This window comes from Rattus rattus, chromosome 5 (assembly GCF_011064425.1).
Source record: "Rattus rattus isolate New Zealand chromosome 5, Rrattus_CSIRO_v1, whole genome shotgun sequence".
In the NCBI taxonomy this organism is placed as follows: Eukaryota; Metazoa; Chordata; class Mammalia; order Rodentia; family Muridae; genus Rattus; species Rattus rattus.
In genome coordinates this window covers 119,574,925-119,588,672 of record NC_046158.1, presented here as the reverse complement: position 1 = coordinate 119,588,672, position 13,748 = coordinate 119,574,925, and the positions used below count along the sequence as shown (strand labels likewise).

At 41.0% G+C, this 13,748-nt stretch overlaps 1 protein-coding gene across 1 annotated transcript in view; it reads left to right on the top strand.

Moving 5' to 3' along the window:
- Sel1l2 (SEL1L2 adaptor subunit of ERAD E3 ligase) overlaps positions 1-13,748 on the top strand; it is a 122,443-nt gene that overhangs the window by 72,820 nt on the left and 35,875 nt on the right. Inside the window, exon 5 of the mRNA XM_032902362.1 lies at positions 7,491-7,653. Within this exon, the coding sequence (XP_032758253.1) occupies positions 7,491-7,653 (163 nt within the window). The remainder of the gene's footprint in view (positions 1-7,490; positions 7,654-13,748) is intronic.

Sequence of the window (13,748 nt, the reverse complement as noted above, 5' to 3'; positions counted from 1 at the left end):
GAAATGAATAATAGAAAGAATGGGACCTGGCTGTCCCCTCCCAACAAAAAGGCGGGACAAAGTGCCCTGCCTGTTTGCATTACGAAATCCCAGTGTTTAGGAAAGAGTCAGGGGGATGGTGATTTTGAGATTACATAGTATATCTCTGTCTCAAACTGAGCCATATTGATGTAGCTCAATGGTAAAGCACTTGCTTAGCACATACAAAAGCCTGGGATGGATTTAATTCCCAGTGCCACAATTAGCTGGTAATTGTAGACTAGACATGATCTTGTGGGGAGGCATCCTGGAACTATGGCAGTCAGTCCTAGACAAACAACAGAAAGGCAGAATCTATTCCTCTTTGAAAATTCCAAATCTTGGACCTCCACATCAAACCAGATGCACTCAAACTAATAGAAGAAAAAGTGGGGAAGCATCTCGAACATATGGGCACTGGAGAAAATTTCCTGAACAAAACACCAATGGCTTATGCTCTAAGATCAAGAATCGACAAGTGGGATCTCATAAAACTGCAAAGCTTCTGTAAGCCAAAGGACACTGTGGTTAGGCAAAACGGCAACCAACAGATTGGGAAAAGATCTTTACCAATCCTACAACAGATAGAGGGCTTATATCCAAAATATACAAAGAACTCAAGAAGTTAGACCGCAGGGAGACAAATAACCCTATTAAAAAATGGAGTTCAGAGCTAAACAAAGAATTCACAGCTCAGGAATGCCAAATGACTGAGAAACACCTAAAGAAATGTTCAACATCTTTAGTCATAGGGAAATGCAAATCAAAACAACCCTGAGATTTCACCTCACACCTGTGAAAATGACTAAGATCAAAAACTCAGGTAACAGCAAATGCTGTCGAAGATGTGGAGAAAGAGGAATACTCCTCCATTGTTGGTGAGATTGCAGACTGGTACAACCATTCTGGAAATCAGTCTGGAGGTTCCTCGGAAAATTGGACACTGAATTACCTGAGGACCCAGCTATCCCTCTCTTGGGCATATACCCAAAAGATGCCCCAAGATATAACAAAGACACATGCTCCACTATGTTCATAGTAGCCTTATTTATAATAGCCAGAAGCTGGAAAGAACCCAGATGCCCTTCAACAGAGGAATGGATACAGAAAATGTGGTACATCTACACAATGGAATATTATTCAACTATCAAAAACAATGACTTTATGAAATTCATAGGCAAATGGATGGAACTGGAAAATATCATCCTGAGTGAGGTAACCCAATCACAGAAAAACACACATAGTATGCACTCATTGATAAGTGGCTATTAGTACAAATGCTTGAATTGCCCTAGTTGCACAGAACACATGAAACTCAAGAGGGATGACCAAAATGTGAATGCTTCACTCCTTCTTTAAAAGGGGAACAAGAACACCCTTGGCAGGGAATAGGGAGGCAAAGTTTAGAAGAGAGGCAGAAGGAACACCCATTCAGAGCCTGCCCCACATGTGGCCCATACATATACAGCCACCAAACTATATAAGATGTATGAAGCAAAGAAGTGCAGGCTGACAGGAACCAGATGTAGATCTCTCCTGAGAGACATAGCCAGAATACAGCAAATACATAGGCGAATGCCAGCAGCAAACTACTCAACTGAGAATGGGAAGGAATTCTCCGTTGAAGGAATCAGAGAAAGGACTAGAAGAGCTTGAAAGGGCTTGAGACCCCATATGAACAACAATGCCAACCAACCAGAGCTTCCAGGGACTAAGCCACTACCCAAAGACTGACCCTGGGCTCCAACCTCATAGGTAGCAATGAATAGCTTAGTAAGAGCACCAGTGGAAGGGGAAGCCCTTGGTCCTGCCAAGACTGAACACCTAGTGAACGTGATTGTTGCGGGGAGAGTGGTAATGGGGAGAGGATGGGGAGGGGCACACCCATATAGAAGGGGAAGGGGAGGGGTTGGGGGGATGTTGGCCCGGAAACCAGGAAGGAGAATAACAATCAAAATGTAAATAAGAAATACTCAAGTTAATAAAGATAAAAAAGAAAAGAAAAGAAAATCCCAAATCTCTGAATAGAATGCAAAAATTTAGAGAGTTTGAAAACACAGCTTATTATGATCTGGTCTGAAACTCTTCAACTCTCTTCTATCAAGCATCTGTTTATTGTTCTACGTACTGTGTGCATGTATGTTGCTAGTTATTGTACACAATGAGATTGTGACAAATTCTTTCTCCAAATTATAGGCTAGTGAATGGAGATTAAGAAAAGCTCTGTAACTCTTCCAGTTTCACAAGAAGGAAAGAGGGAGCTGGTCTCCCTAAGGGAAGTTGAATTAGCAGCTCATTAAAAGATAGAGGGAAAAATACCCCTGCAATACTTAGACCTCAGGTTAATTGCCCCGAAGGGTGTTAATGAGGAAAGTGTAAAATCAAACCCTAAAGCATCATCTAAAGATTTAATTCCTCTCACTAAAATGTGCACTGTGCAAATGAGTACAAAACAGGGAATTTCCAGTGTAGCCCAGCTAAGAGAAAGGACAGTCCCCACTAGGGAAGAGAGCAGTAAAGTCCTAGGAGATCCTGGTTCCTGACATTTCATGCTCAGCCTGTAACATGAGAATGTCAAGAGATAAGAAGCTACTAGGTGTTCCTGTCATGCCCAGGGACACTCTAGACTTGGTCTGATAGGGTAAAAACACTCTTAGAAGGTCCTAAGTATCTGTTCACTTAACACTGAGAAGGAATCCTTCTCTTGGGTACAAACAACATGGAAAAACCCAGTCCTGAGAGCAAATCTTCCATCAGCGTCAGAGCCTTTATGCCAGACTATTCCTTTGCCCAGGCTATCCTGATGCAGTCCCTGTCTCAAGAATGGAAGAAGAGACAGCTGCAGAAATGCATCCGTAGGTCGAGTGCCTGACTCGTTGAACAAACGAAAACAGAAAACCAAATTTGGATTTGCTCATTCCCATTATGGGAATGCCAAGCAAAAACTCTTGTACTGTTATGATAGCACGTTCTGTCTTTATACTTAGCACACCTGTATATTCATATCTGAGATGCAGAAAGGTGGAGAGAATAGTTACTGTGTAAAGTGACAGGGGAGTAATTTCATTTCTCCAGCCCACCTCCTTGTTTTCTCACATCCCAGGATAAGGATGACATAGTTTGAAACAGCACTGAACCTTTTGGGTTGTTCATAGCTACATTCCAAACTCATTCTTTCATTCATTCATATTCTTATATATAAATGGAGAACAGTCTTTCCATTAAAAATATAGATAATATTAGGGCTAAAAAGAGAGCTCAGAGGTTAAAAACATTGGCAGCTTTTCCAGAGGACTCAGGTTTGATTCCCAGTACCCTCGTGGTGGCTTACAACCATCAGTAACTCCAGTCCTAGGAGATATGATTCTCTCCTCTGGATTCTACGTGTACCAGGCAGACATGTGGGACACAGACAACACATTCATATATATAAAGTAATAAAAAATTAAAATATATGATGATCTACAAGTAGACATCAGAGGGACAGATTTACCTGTTAAGAAACTGTGGTGATGTCTAAGCTTGGTCCTTCACTAATAACCTCTCTCTGACAGAAAGGTTGAAGATCAACTACTGTCTACAGCAAGTTACCTGCGAGCCCTGGGGAAGCATTTAGACACTCTTTCCCAGCATCTACCTCAGCAACCAGTGTCAGAACGACGCCAGGTGCCCTGCCTATTTTGTCTGTCTGTCCATGTTAACCAGTTTCTCCTACATTTTTTTCCTCCTAGGAATTGCAGCCCAGCTCTTAATCTTTCCAGCTAGAAACAACTTCCCTGGTCCTGGATTAGGCTTCTAAGTATCTCTTTTATGACTTTAGGATTTCCTAATAAGATATCCATGGTGCCAACCCTGTTCATGGAATTACGAACATCTACAAAGACTTGTTTCATACATGTTGCTGCCTCTTGACACTAGACTGAGCTGAGCAAGGAATGCCCCGCTAGGTTCCTTTCCCTGGACTCTGCTGGTATCCTTCTCATTCCAGTAGGCTACGGGGTTTCTTAGCAGCAGGTGAGGTGAAAAAAGGTCCCAAGGGGATCTACACCTCAAGCCAGGTTCTCCTCCTGGTGTCTATCCTTTATCCCAGATATTTGTCTTTATGAACGCTTAGTTATTTTTCTCATCGATGTGACAAAGCATAAGGAATTTAAGGAAGGGAGTATTTGGGGCATGGTTCACGGATATAGTTCACACTGGCAAAGAAGTTATGCATCGGGACTGTGGGTCACCTGGTCGTGGAATCAGGAAGCTGAGAGAGGAATGCTAATGATCAGTTTGCTTTCAGCACAGGAGCCCCGCCCATGTAATGGCTCCACCCATATTCAGGGCAGGTCTTCGCTCCCTGGTTGAATCTTTCCCTAAGTGCCCTCAAAGACACACCCAGAAGTGTTTTCACTGCATCCGTCTGACAAGACTATCACATGTCCACCCTTGTCAGTTCTCACCCAGGAGCACCACTTTTAAAGCAGAACATTCTACCCCTGCTCCCTAAAGTCTCCGGTTCATCTCATAATGAAAAGTTCATTGTTACAGCTCTCCAAAGTCATTAACTGCTCAAAAAAACCAAACTCCAGTCTCTTCTGAAACTCAACAATAACTCTTAGCGATGAGCCACTGTAAAACACAAAAACCAAGCTGCATGTGGCATGCAGTAGCATGTTATAAATATGTCATTCCAAGAGGGAGAAATGGAGACGTATCTTGAAAAAAAATCAGATCAAAGCACGGCTGGAACCCAACAGAGCAAACAACAAATCCTGCATGCAGCAAATGTTGGTAACCCAGCATTTGGGGGTTCTGTTTGAGTGATGTATGTTCCAGTGGGATTGGGCAGCCCCGCCTTTCCTGCCTTGCCGCCTGCAGCAGACAGAGACTCTTTTGACTTGGCTTCACTTCATGCCAACTTTCCTCAGTGGACATTTCACATTCACAGCATCTCCTATATCCTGGGGGCTTTATCTGCCCAGCTTCATTCGTTGACCTCTTAGCTTCCTTATAAGGAATCTGACCCCTATCCTCTCTCCCTAGCCTTAGAAAAGCCTCCATGTTTCCTTCCCTTTCATCTTTTATGCCTGCAAAAGCAGTATGTCTCGAGCAACAGTACCAAGTTCGCTGCTGGTTTTAGATATAGACTGGTCCTCTTGGAACACAGAGTGGCTTCTGTGTGCTGCCCCCAGGGAAATGCTTCCATAGCCAGTTATTTTCTAGCAAGGAATCCCTTTAGTGGCATCCTCAGTTAAAGCACTCTCATTTCTTAATCACAGATTTTATTACATTTTTATTAACTGCGTGTGCCGTAGCATAAGCGTAGAGGTCAGTTCTCTCCACTGTGTGGGTCTTGTGGATTGAACTCAGGTCATAAAGTTTAACAGTACAGATGAACTATCACTGTTCACCTAAGTAAGAGCACCAAGAAGTAGTCATTACCACAGCCTATATGCTATCCTGACAGAAAATTTTACTAACCAAACAAACTAGTTTATCATTATTTTTAATTCAGTGTCATCCAAGTAAAGAACATGAGCAAAGTGAAGCCAAAATAAGCATAATTGCTCTCTAATGTGTAACATTCAGCATCCTGGTCTTCTACACTCCCTCCAGGATGGCCCGTTAAGCTCTGCTTATTGAGTTTCTCTAGCACATATTTCTAAACTCTTCCACATTCCTCCCATAAACCAGTTCTAAAAGACCCTAAGCGTAATCAGGTTTATTACGTCAACGGCCTCACATGGTTAGGTACATGTTTTCTGTATTTTATTTACATGTTTACATGTACTTTGTTCATCGCTGTGGGAAAATATATTTCAAAACAACTTAAAGAAGGCTTTGATTTGGGGTCGAAGCTTGAGGTTGCACCATGTCAGGGAAGTCAGACAGCAGGACCAGGAGACAACCAGCCACACTGTGTCCATAGTCAGAAGGCAAAGAGATAAATGGCGATCAACGTTCAGTTTGCTCTTTTCCTTCTCTTTAGTCCAGAACCCTAGCCTATGGGATGATACTGCCCACAGTCAGGAACAGGATTGGCCTTCACCCTTTAGTTAAACCTTTCTGAAAACACTATCAGCAGAAACGCCCAGAGATATGTTTCCATGGTGATTCTAAATCTAGCAAGTTGAAAATCAAGATTAGGTCATCACAGTGACCTTGGAAACCTCTTCCCAGTTTTTTTTTTTTTTTCTTTCCAGAATCTTAGTTTCCTTTCACTATGATTGATTGATTTCTTGACATTCTGACTTCTAGTTTGTTCCACTGGAATTCAAATGCCTAGCTGGATGTCTCTCTGCCTGGGGCTCTTTTTCCTTAACCTATTCTACTCAAGTCTTTGCCAACTCTCTTAGCATCAGTATAGGAAACATCTCTTAGCATCAGTATAGGTTGTTCATAAGATTATGTCTCTTGGTTAATTGGAATCGAAAACTTCTCTCTCTCTCTCTCTCTCTCTCTCTCTCTCTCTCTCTGTGTGTGTGTGTGTGTGTGTGTGTGTGTGTGTGTGTGTGTGTATTCCTGTAACTGATCCAAGATTATAAATTATGGTTAATACTTTTTGGTCTTGCCACCACCACCAAAAAAAAAAAAGTTATAAAAGTAAGAACAAGTCTCTGCTTGAGTTGTGTTAGAATTTCTGCTTCTACTAGTAATACAGATCACGTGACTTCTAACAGGAAATGCAGTGCAAGGCAATCCTATGTTTTAACCACTAAAATTTCACACCACTTACCACCTAAATACAGAACAGTTATTATGTTCTTAAGTTTTGGTCAACGTGATCATCCTAACAGTGATGGCTAAATGAGACCCTACACCAAGCAAGGATCATCTCACAGTGGCCTCATCACGTAGGCACCACAACCATCCCAGGGTTGTGGCCTAAGAAGGAACAGAGAAGTCAGCTTGAAACGTTCCAACCAGTAGTAGAGCAGGACTTGACTCCAAGCACTTAGAGTCTAAAGCCCCACCCACTAGAAGTTTATTTGTATTGTTATCTTTCTAAACAGCCTGGCTTTGCTATGTTGAAGAATTAGTTCTACATTTGAAGATTATTTTTAAATATAAATTTATTAACATTCTTATGATATAGGTTTCCTAGATGTGACATTTCAATTACTATAATTCTTGTATCCTTTGATTTTTTTTTATAAAACAAATGCTTATTAAAAATGGAATAGATCACTATAGGATGTCTTTAATTTCTCACTTGAGTTGGTATATAGCCTGGACACATAGTATATATTACATAAATATCTCCTTTTTAGTGACTTTATAATTTGTCAAAAGTATTTGAAATTTAAATGTTCGATTGGAGGTGAAAAAAGTTGTAGGTCTAGAGATGTAATGATTTCACCAAAGCTGCATCATTTCTAGTAGAGACGGCTGCAGTTCTCCTGCTGGAAAGGCATTGTGTGAAGGGGCGAGCAGAAACTTTCATTTTTGATAATCAACTCCCTTACTTTACATTCTCTAAACAGAGCCTACACATTCTTCACCAGAGCAGCCGACATGGGAAATTTGAAAGCTATGGAAAAAATGGCTGACGCTTTGCTATTTGGAAGTTTCGGCATGCAAAACATAACAGCAGCTATCCAGTTATACGAGTCCTTGGCTAAAGAAGGATCATACAAAGCCCAAAATGTAAGTTTTGAAAGACAATGAGACTTTTTAAATAGCTACATCCACAATTAACACAGACAGATACATGAATGGGGAAAATAAATAGTCCTCACGCCCCACTGCACGGACCCAGAGCTATGGCCACCGAGAACACACTGAAATGGTGTCCCTTGGGAGTAAAGCAGGAAGTGAGGATAAATTGTTCCGTTCATAGGAGCAATGCTGTTCTCTAATCTATCTTCCCATCTATCCATGTGTATGCTTTGACATAAGACCTCTGAACCCGAATATCGTTAAACTATATATAGAACCTGTTCATCTTTACAGAGAAACGAAATCTGTTCTTAAAGTAATGTTTGCCTGACTTTCAATTTCGAATCTTTTATAGGCTAGGTGAATTTCTTTTTCTATCTTAATAAATGTGTTTTACTTTATGTCAAGAATAAAATAATCAACTTACAGAAAATCAGAAAACTGGGGCTCAGGATGTACCTCAGTAGCTAGTGTGCGTTCCTGGCGTGAGTGAGCCTTGAGTTTGAGCTCTAGCATCTGGTGGAGCGGGGCTTGGTGGTACAGGCCGTAACTCCAGCACTCAGGAGGCAGAGGCAGGAGAATCAGAGTTTAAGGTCATTCTTTGGCTACCTAGCAAGAGAGAGGTGGAAGGCAGGAAGAGAATAAAAAGTCAAAGGCCTTCAGGAGCCAGTCCCCCTGGTCCAGATATTATGGGGGCCACCAGGTATTTTTCATTCGACTTCCTGTTCAGTGAGGCTCTCTTTGTAGACCAACCTAATTACCATGCAACCACACCCATCATTTTGTCTCTGTTACTTAATACACAGCTAAAGTGTGCTTTTACATTACTATAGTGCTCTATTAAGAGGTTTAATCTGTCTTACAAACAAAATCCATGGCCATTAACAAAAAAAAGTAAAAATATAAGAATTCAGAACATATGAAAACAAAAGTAAAGTTACCAAAAAGGTTTGAGACCTTTTTTGTCATCAGCCAGTATAGTAGGGGAACTGGGCACACAGTCAGATTAAGTTTGAATACACTATTGTGCTTGCCTAGTGGATAAGCTACTTACTGAACAAAATCCTTTCCCTTCTTCTGCATGAGAATCTGACCTTTGGTTCACACTCTAATTCTGTTTCCCAGGTAACCTGATAAGAATAAAATTTTAACTATGTTTCTACCTAGCATGACTTATGATGAAAATGGCCTCTGACTGGCAAACTGCTTTTGGAGAGGGAGAAACTATATAATGAACTATTGAACCTGATGGTGGTAAATCTTTTGATGGGAAAGCTGTGACTGTGCTCTTAGAGTCGTTCTGTGGGGAATGAAGCATTTACACCAAGGTGGCGTTCACATCCTTCCCATGTAGGCGGCATCTTGCATCTGAGTCCCCTTCTGAGGTATCTGGGATGACAGCTCCTATAAGATCGTGTACCTGCCAAGGAAGGCTCGATGCTTACCCACTGGGCCACCGTGGTTCATTTGCCCCCTGCTCTCCAATAAGACCGGTAGCAAAAGAGGTTCAGGGCGATCCTGTGGATCTGTACGCTTAGTTGAGCCAGAGGAAGTTGAACCAAATCCCCCTGACGAATAGGGCAGTGTTCCTAAATCGTTCCTATAAAGTTAAGATAATTATAAAACACTGGGTCTTATGTCTTGCTCAACAGTCTCTGACGTTTAGCAAAGTGTCTGAGACCCCCAAAAAATGCAAAATTGAATGAATTGTTAGTTAATTGGTCATGGATGGCTTAATTGAGTCTTTGTAGGGCATTTCTTTTTATTCATGGAATTATAAAAAGGAAAGAAGTGGATAGATAAGGGGGTGATAGTGACTTTGGGAAGACATAGATTCAGTTAAACAGAAGGAAGCTATAAAAATTATTGTCCCCACCTTTATCCTTCTAGAACTTTTATAACTATATAGGGTATTTTTAAGTAAATGAGACCATATGTATTTGCTGCAACCTAGCGAGCTTTTCATTCATTAAATATCATGGATGTTTTTCCTATGTGAATACATACAGATCAGCATCATCATTTTAAAGATTCAGAATCATATGGTCCTAATTTATGGTAGAGGATATTGTGTTTAGCTCCACAGGTTTTTTTTCTTGCAATTATATATGTTAAAAAAAAACCCAATGGACAGATCTGTGAATGATAATAAAATATAAGAATTGTTAAATCTCTAGAGTTTGATTGGCCAAACTATAAAGCTCTGGATGTCACCATCATTTGTACCACCTTTCTTCCCTTATTTTCATAATTTCGTTTCCTATTTTCAATGCATAAATTAAGTCACCAGACTACCCTCTGTTTGAAGTGCTCGCCGTTGGCCTTAATCAGAAGACAATTTTCTATGGCAAGCCTAGTAGCGAAGAGACAGCTCTAAGCTGTTACCACTGGCTGTGAACTGTCATGAGCACCTTTTTATAGAGAAGCAGGCACGGATGGGAGACTCTAGGAAATGCAGTCACAGGCTGCACAGTGCCACAGTTAGATAGAAAACAGGGAGTTCCCAGGTCATGTGTTGCCCTGACTTCTGCATGCTTTTCCATCTTGAATTCATTTTTGATATTCCTGAAGAAGTTATGTCTCCAAACCTTAGCTTCCCCAAACCTATGAAGGAGGCTGGTAAATAGTGTGCAAGCTTTACAAAGCAGCTGGAAGAAGTGGACAGAACCTGAGAGAATCCTTAGCAAATGCTGAAGAACACTGAGGCACACTGGCAAGGGACAGCGTTCACTTCAACAGCTGTCTTTTGGGTCAGCCAGTCCTTGTTTTATACATTAATTTCCTCATATGTAAAAATGGGGTTACCTGTCCTGTATATGTGTGTATGGTCTCTCAAGGAAGACCAGAAGAGAGAATGTGTGTGAACAAACTTAACCTAAAAGACACTGGCATTGACGTGATATGCAAATTTCAGTCACACAGTCAAAATACGGCATGTTTAATATTGTTGTGTAAAGTCTTCTACTAAAACCCATTTCTACCTTCTCTGACATCCTGGACTCCTTTTTTCTTTACTCTGACTCCTTATGGCCTGGGAAACTTCATTTGCACATGGAGGAGCAGGAACTCTCCAGTACTATATCTGGATTTGATGCTGAACTAGGACTGTCAACCTTGTGGGCGTGGCAACCCCTAGTTTCTTTCTTTCTGGTTTTTGTTGCTGTTGCTGTTGTTTGTTTCCTTTTACAAAGAGCATGTAGTTGAAGAGACTTTGTGCCAAAGTAGTTTGGTGGCCAGCTAATTGCAGGGACCAGATAACTCTTCAATAGGACTGTTCTGGTGCCTCTATTTTGGCATGCTGCTTGAGCTAGCCTGATCTAAGAACACTGTCTGCATTGTTGGAAATGTTTCCAGAAGCTAGGAGGACACTGTCACACAGGAGTGCACCTAAAGAACTGGAAAATGGGATCAAATAATAACATTATTATATATGATATCATATATATAATACATATATATAGACAGAGAGAATATGTAAAGTGTGTGTGTGTGTGTGTGTGTGTGTGTGTGTGTGTGTACAGAGACAATGAATAATGGATACTTATGATACGTATGTCTCAGGGAAAACAAAAACAATCAGAAATTCTGAAAAATAAAGTGGAAAATGTCAGAAACTTCAGAAAGAGCCAAATTTTTAAAATCCAAATAAACTGAAGGGAGACCTTCCAAAGGCAGCAACAGTAACTAAGTGTAAAGACAGCACACTGCAATGCTTTAAAAAGACTCAGTACCTTCCAGATGATAAGAACTGCATGGCGTGGTCTCCATGAAACTGGCTCAAGCAGTTGCTTGCCCGTATGGCCTGAAACCTGAGTTTGATTGCCCCACCCACTGGGTGAAATGATTATAACTGATTTCCAGGAGTTGTTCTCTGAATGCCACATTCATATTATCGCTCACACACACACACACACACACACACACACACACACACAGAGAGAGAGAGAGAGAGAGAGAGAGAGAGAGAGAGAGAGAGAGAGGAGAGACAAATATAAAAAGAATAAAGTTATTGGAACTTAAATGTATACACTTTGCTGGCTATACAATTTAAAAACAATTTTACTACAGATTTAAGAAAATCCCTTCCAGCATATAAAAATAACTCCAATGGATGTATAAAAGAAGAAGACGTGCGTGACGTGACACTTTACCGGGTTTTTGTGACTTGAAAATAATTATATCTCAATGGCAAAGTCTCCACACATTCTTCATTTATCTCAAATTTGAGGTGCTGAAGCGTTTCCTGGAAGGACTATAGTCATTAGCACCACGCAATGGCTGAACAGATCATCTCTAGTATCCATCCAGTAATCACTTTGATGCTGCCAGGCTTCTGTTGGGTGTTTTGGACGTTAATGGCCTTATATTAATAGTGTCTGAGTTACTCATTAGAAGTGATTCACACTTTGCTTTGACGGGTGATTCGAGCCAAAAGTAATGATCACAAAGCTTCCCAGCTTTGTGCAGTAATTAGAGGGAAATTACTTAATCTTTTTCCTCCTTTAACAATTTCTTAGAAAAAGGAAACAGAGGAATATTTTATTTTTAAATTGTTACTGCCAACCCCCACGCAATTTACCTTCAAATAAGATGAAATATACATCGCACTAAAACCTTCGCAGTAAACCTCGGGGTCTACAAACCCGGTGTTAAATGGCATAAGCAAAATGGCAGAACTCGGAATCCAGCCTTCTGAGCAATCCAGTATGCAGAATTTGACCTTCAAAACTGCTAAAGTGTCACAGATGTTACCGCTCTTCTTTCAACTCACAATATGTTTCTTTCCAGAATTAAGATGTAACCATTTTACAATTCATCCAGTTTTATTCTTATCTTAAAAAAAGGAATGGGGGTGGGGGACTACTAAAAGCTGACGATCGTTGTTAGGTGCCAATGCCCAAGCGTGAAGGAAAGGACAGTATACACAGTCCTTAGAGTGACAGCCCTTGATGTCCTGTCACGGTGTGAACAGCATAAAAATAATAAAAATGAGATGAATGTAAAGCCTTTCATTGTTATTCCCCTGCTGCAGAGTGAGGAAGCATGACCCTGTTCGATCACACATGGTGGTACCACCGTGTTCCAGACCTTACATTTTCAGTGAGTTTGACAGAGAGAGACAGCCCCCTCCCCATCACAGAGTGAACATTTAATGCCAACTTCTCTTCACAACCTCACCAACTTACATAGTTCTCCCAAAGGATCGGACCAACGTGTTTGCTGGGCTCTGCACAAAATGATGCTCTCTCAGTAGCCCGAATGATACCTTCCCTTTAAAAGTCAGCATGGTCGTTCACTGTCAAAGTTTCAGCACAATTGAACCAGATTCTAAATTGAGCAGGATCGAGAATTGCCAGGAGTTCCAAGAAAAACCTTTTTTAAACATCTAAAACGGGCTAGTGGTGTCCTTAAAAAAGAGCCCATTTAGCCATTTCAAATACATGTTGCCAGATGTAGAGGAGTTCCAGGGCCTCCCATTTGCAAGGAGTGTTTCTTATGCACCTTCTTTTAAAAAAAAAAAAATTTAAAAAGCTCTCGAAGCCTAAAGAGTACATGAAGATTTACACGGTCAGAGGCTTTCATCAGCAGGCAGGTTATGTAAAGGACACAAGTTAGACTAATGTGTTAGAACTGCTGTGCTTTTGAGGGAAAAGTAACAACTTCTAGAGCCAACTTCCTAACCTCAAATGCAACACGGAACTGGGGATACAGGACTAGGGATAGGGCTCAGCTGGTAGAATGCTTGCTCTGTAAAGATGAGGACCTGGGTTCTAGCTCCAGACCCACATAAAGGGCCAGGGCTGATGAGTGTAGAGCTCCCTGGTCAACACTAGGGAGGCCAAGATGGTACGGAATCCCTATAGCTTGTTGGTCAGCTATCTCAGTACAGCTTAGCCTACTAGGTTACAGGCCAGTAAGTGACTCTGCCTCAAAACAACAACAACAACAACAATAACAACAACAACAGCACACACACAAAAATAACAACAACAACAAAAGCACACACACAAAATAACAACAACAACAAAAGCACACACACAAAAATAACAACAACAAAAGCACACACACAAAAATAACAACAA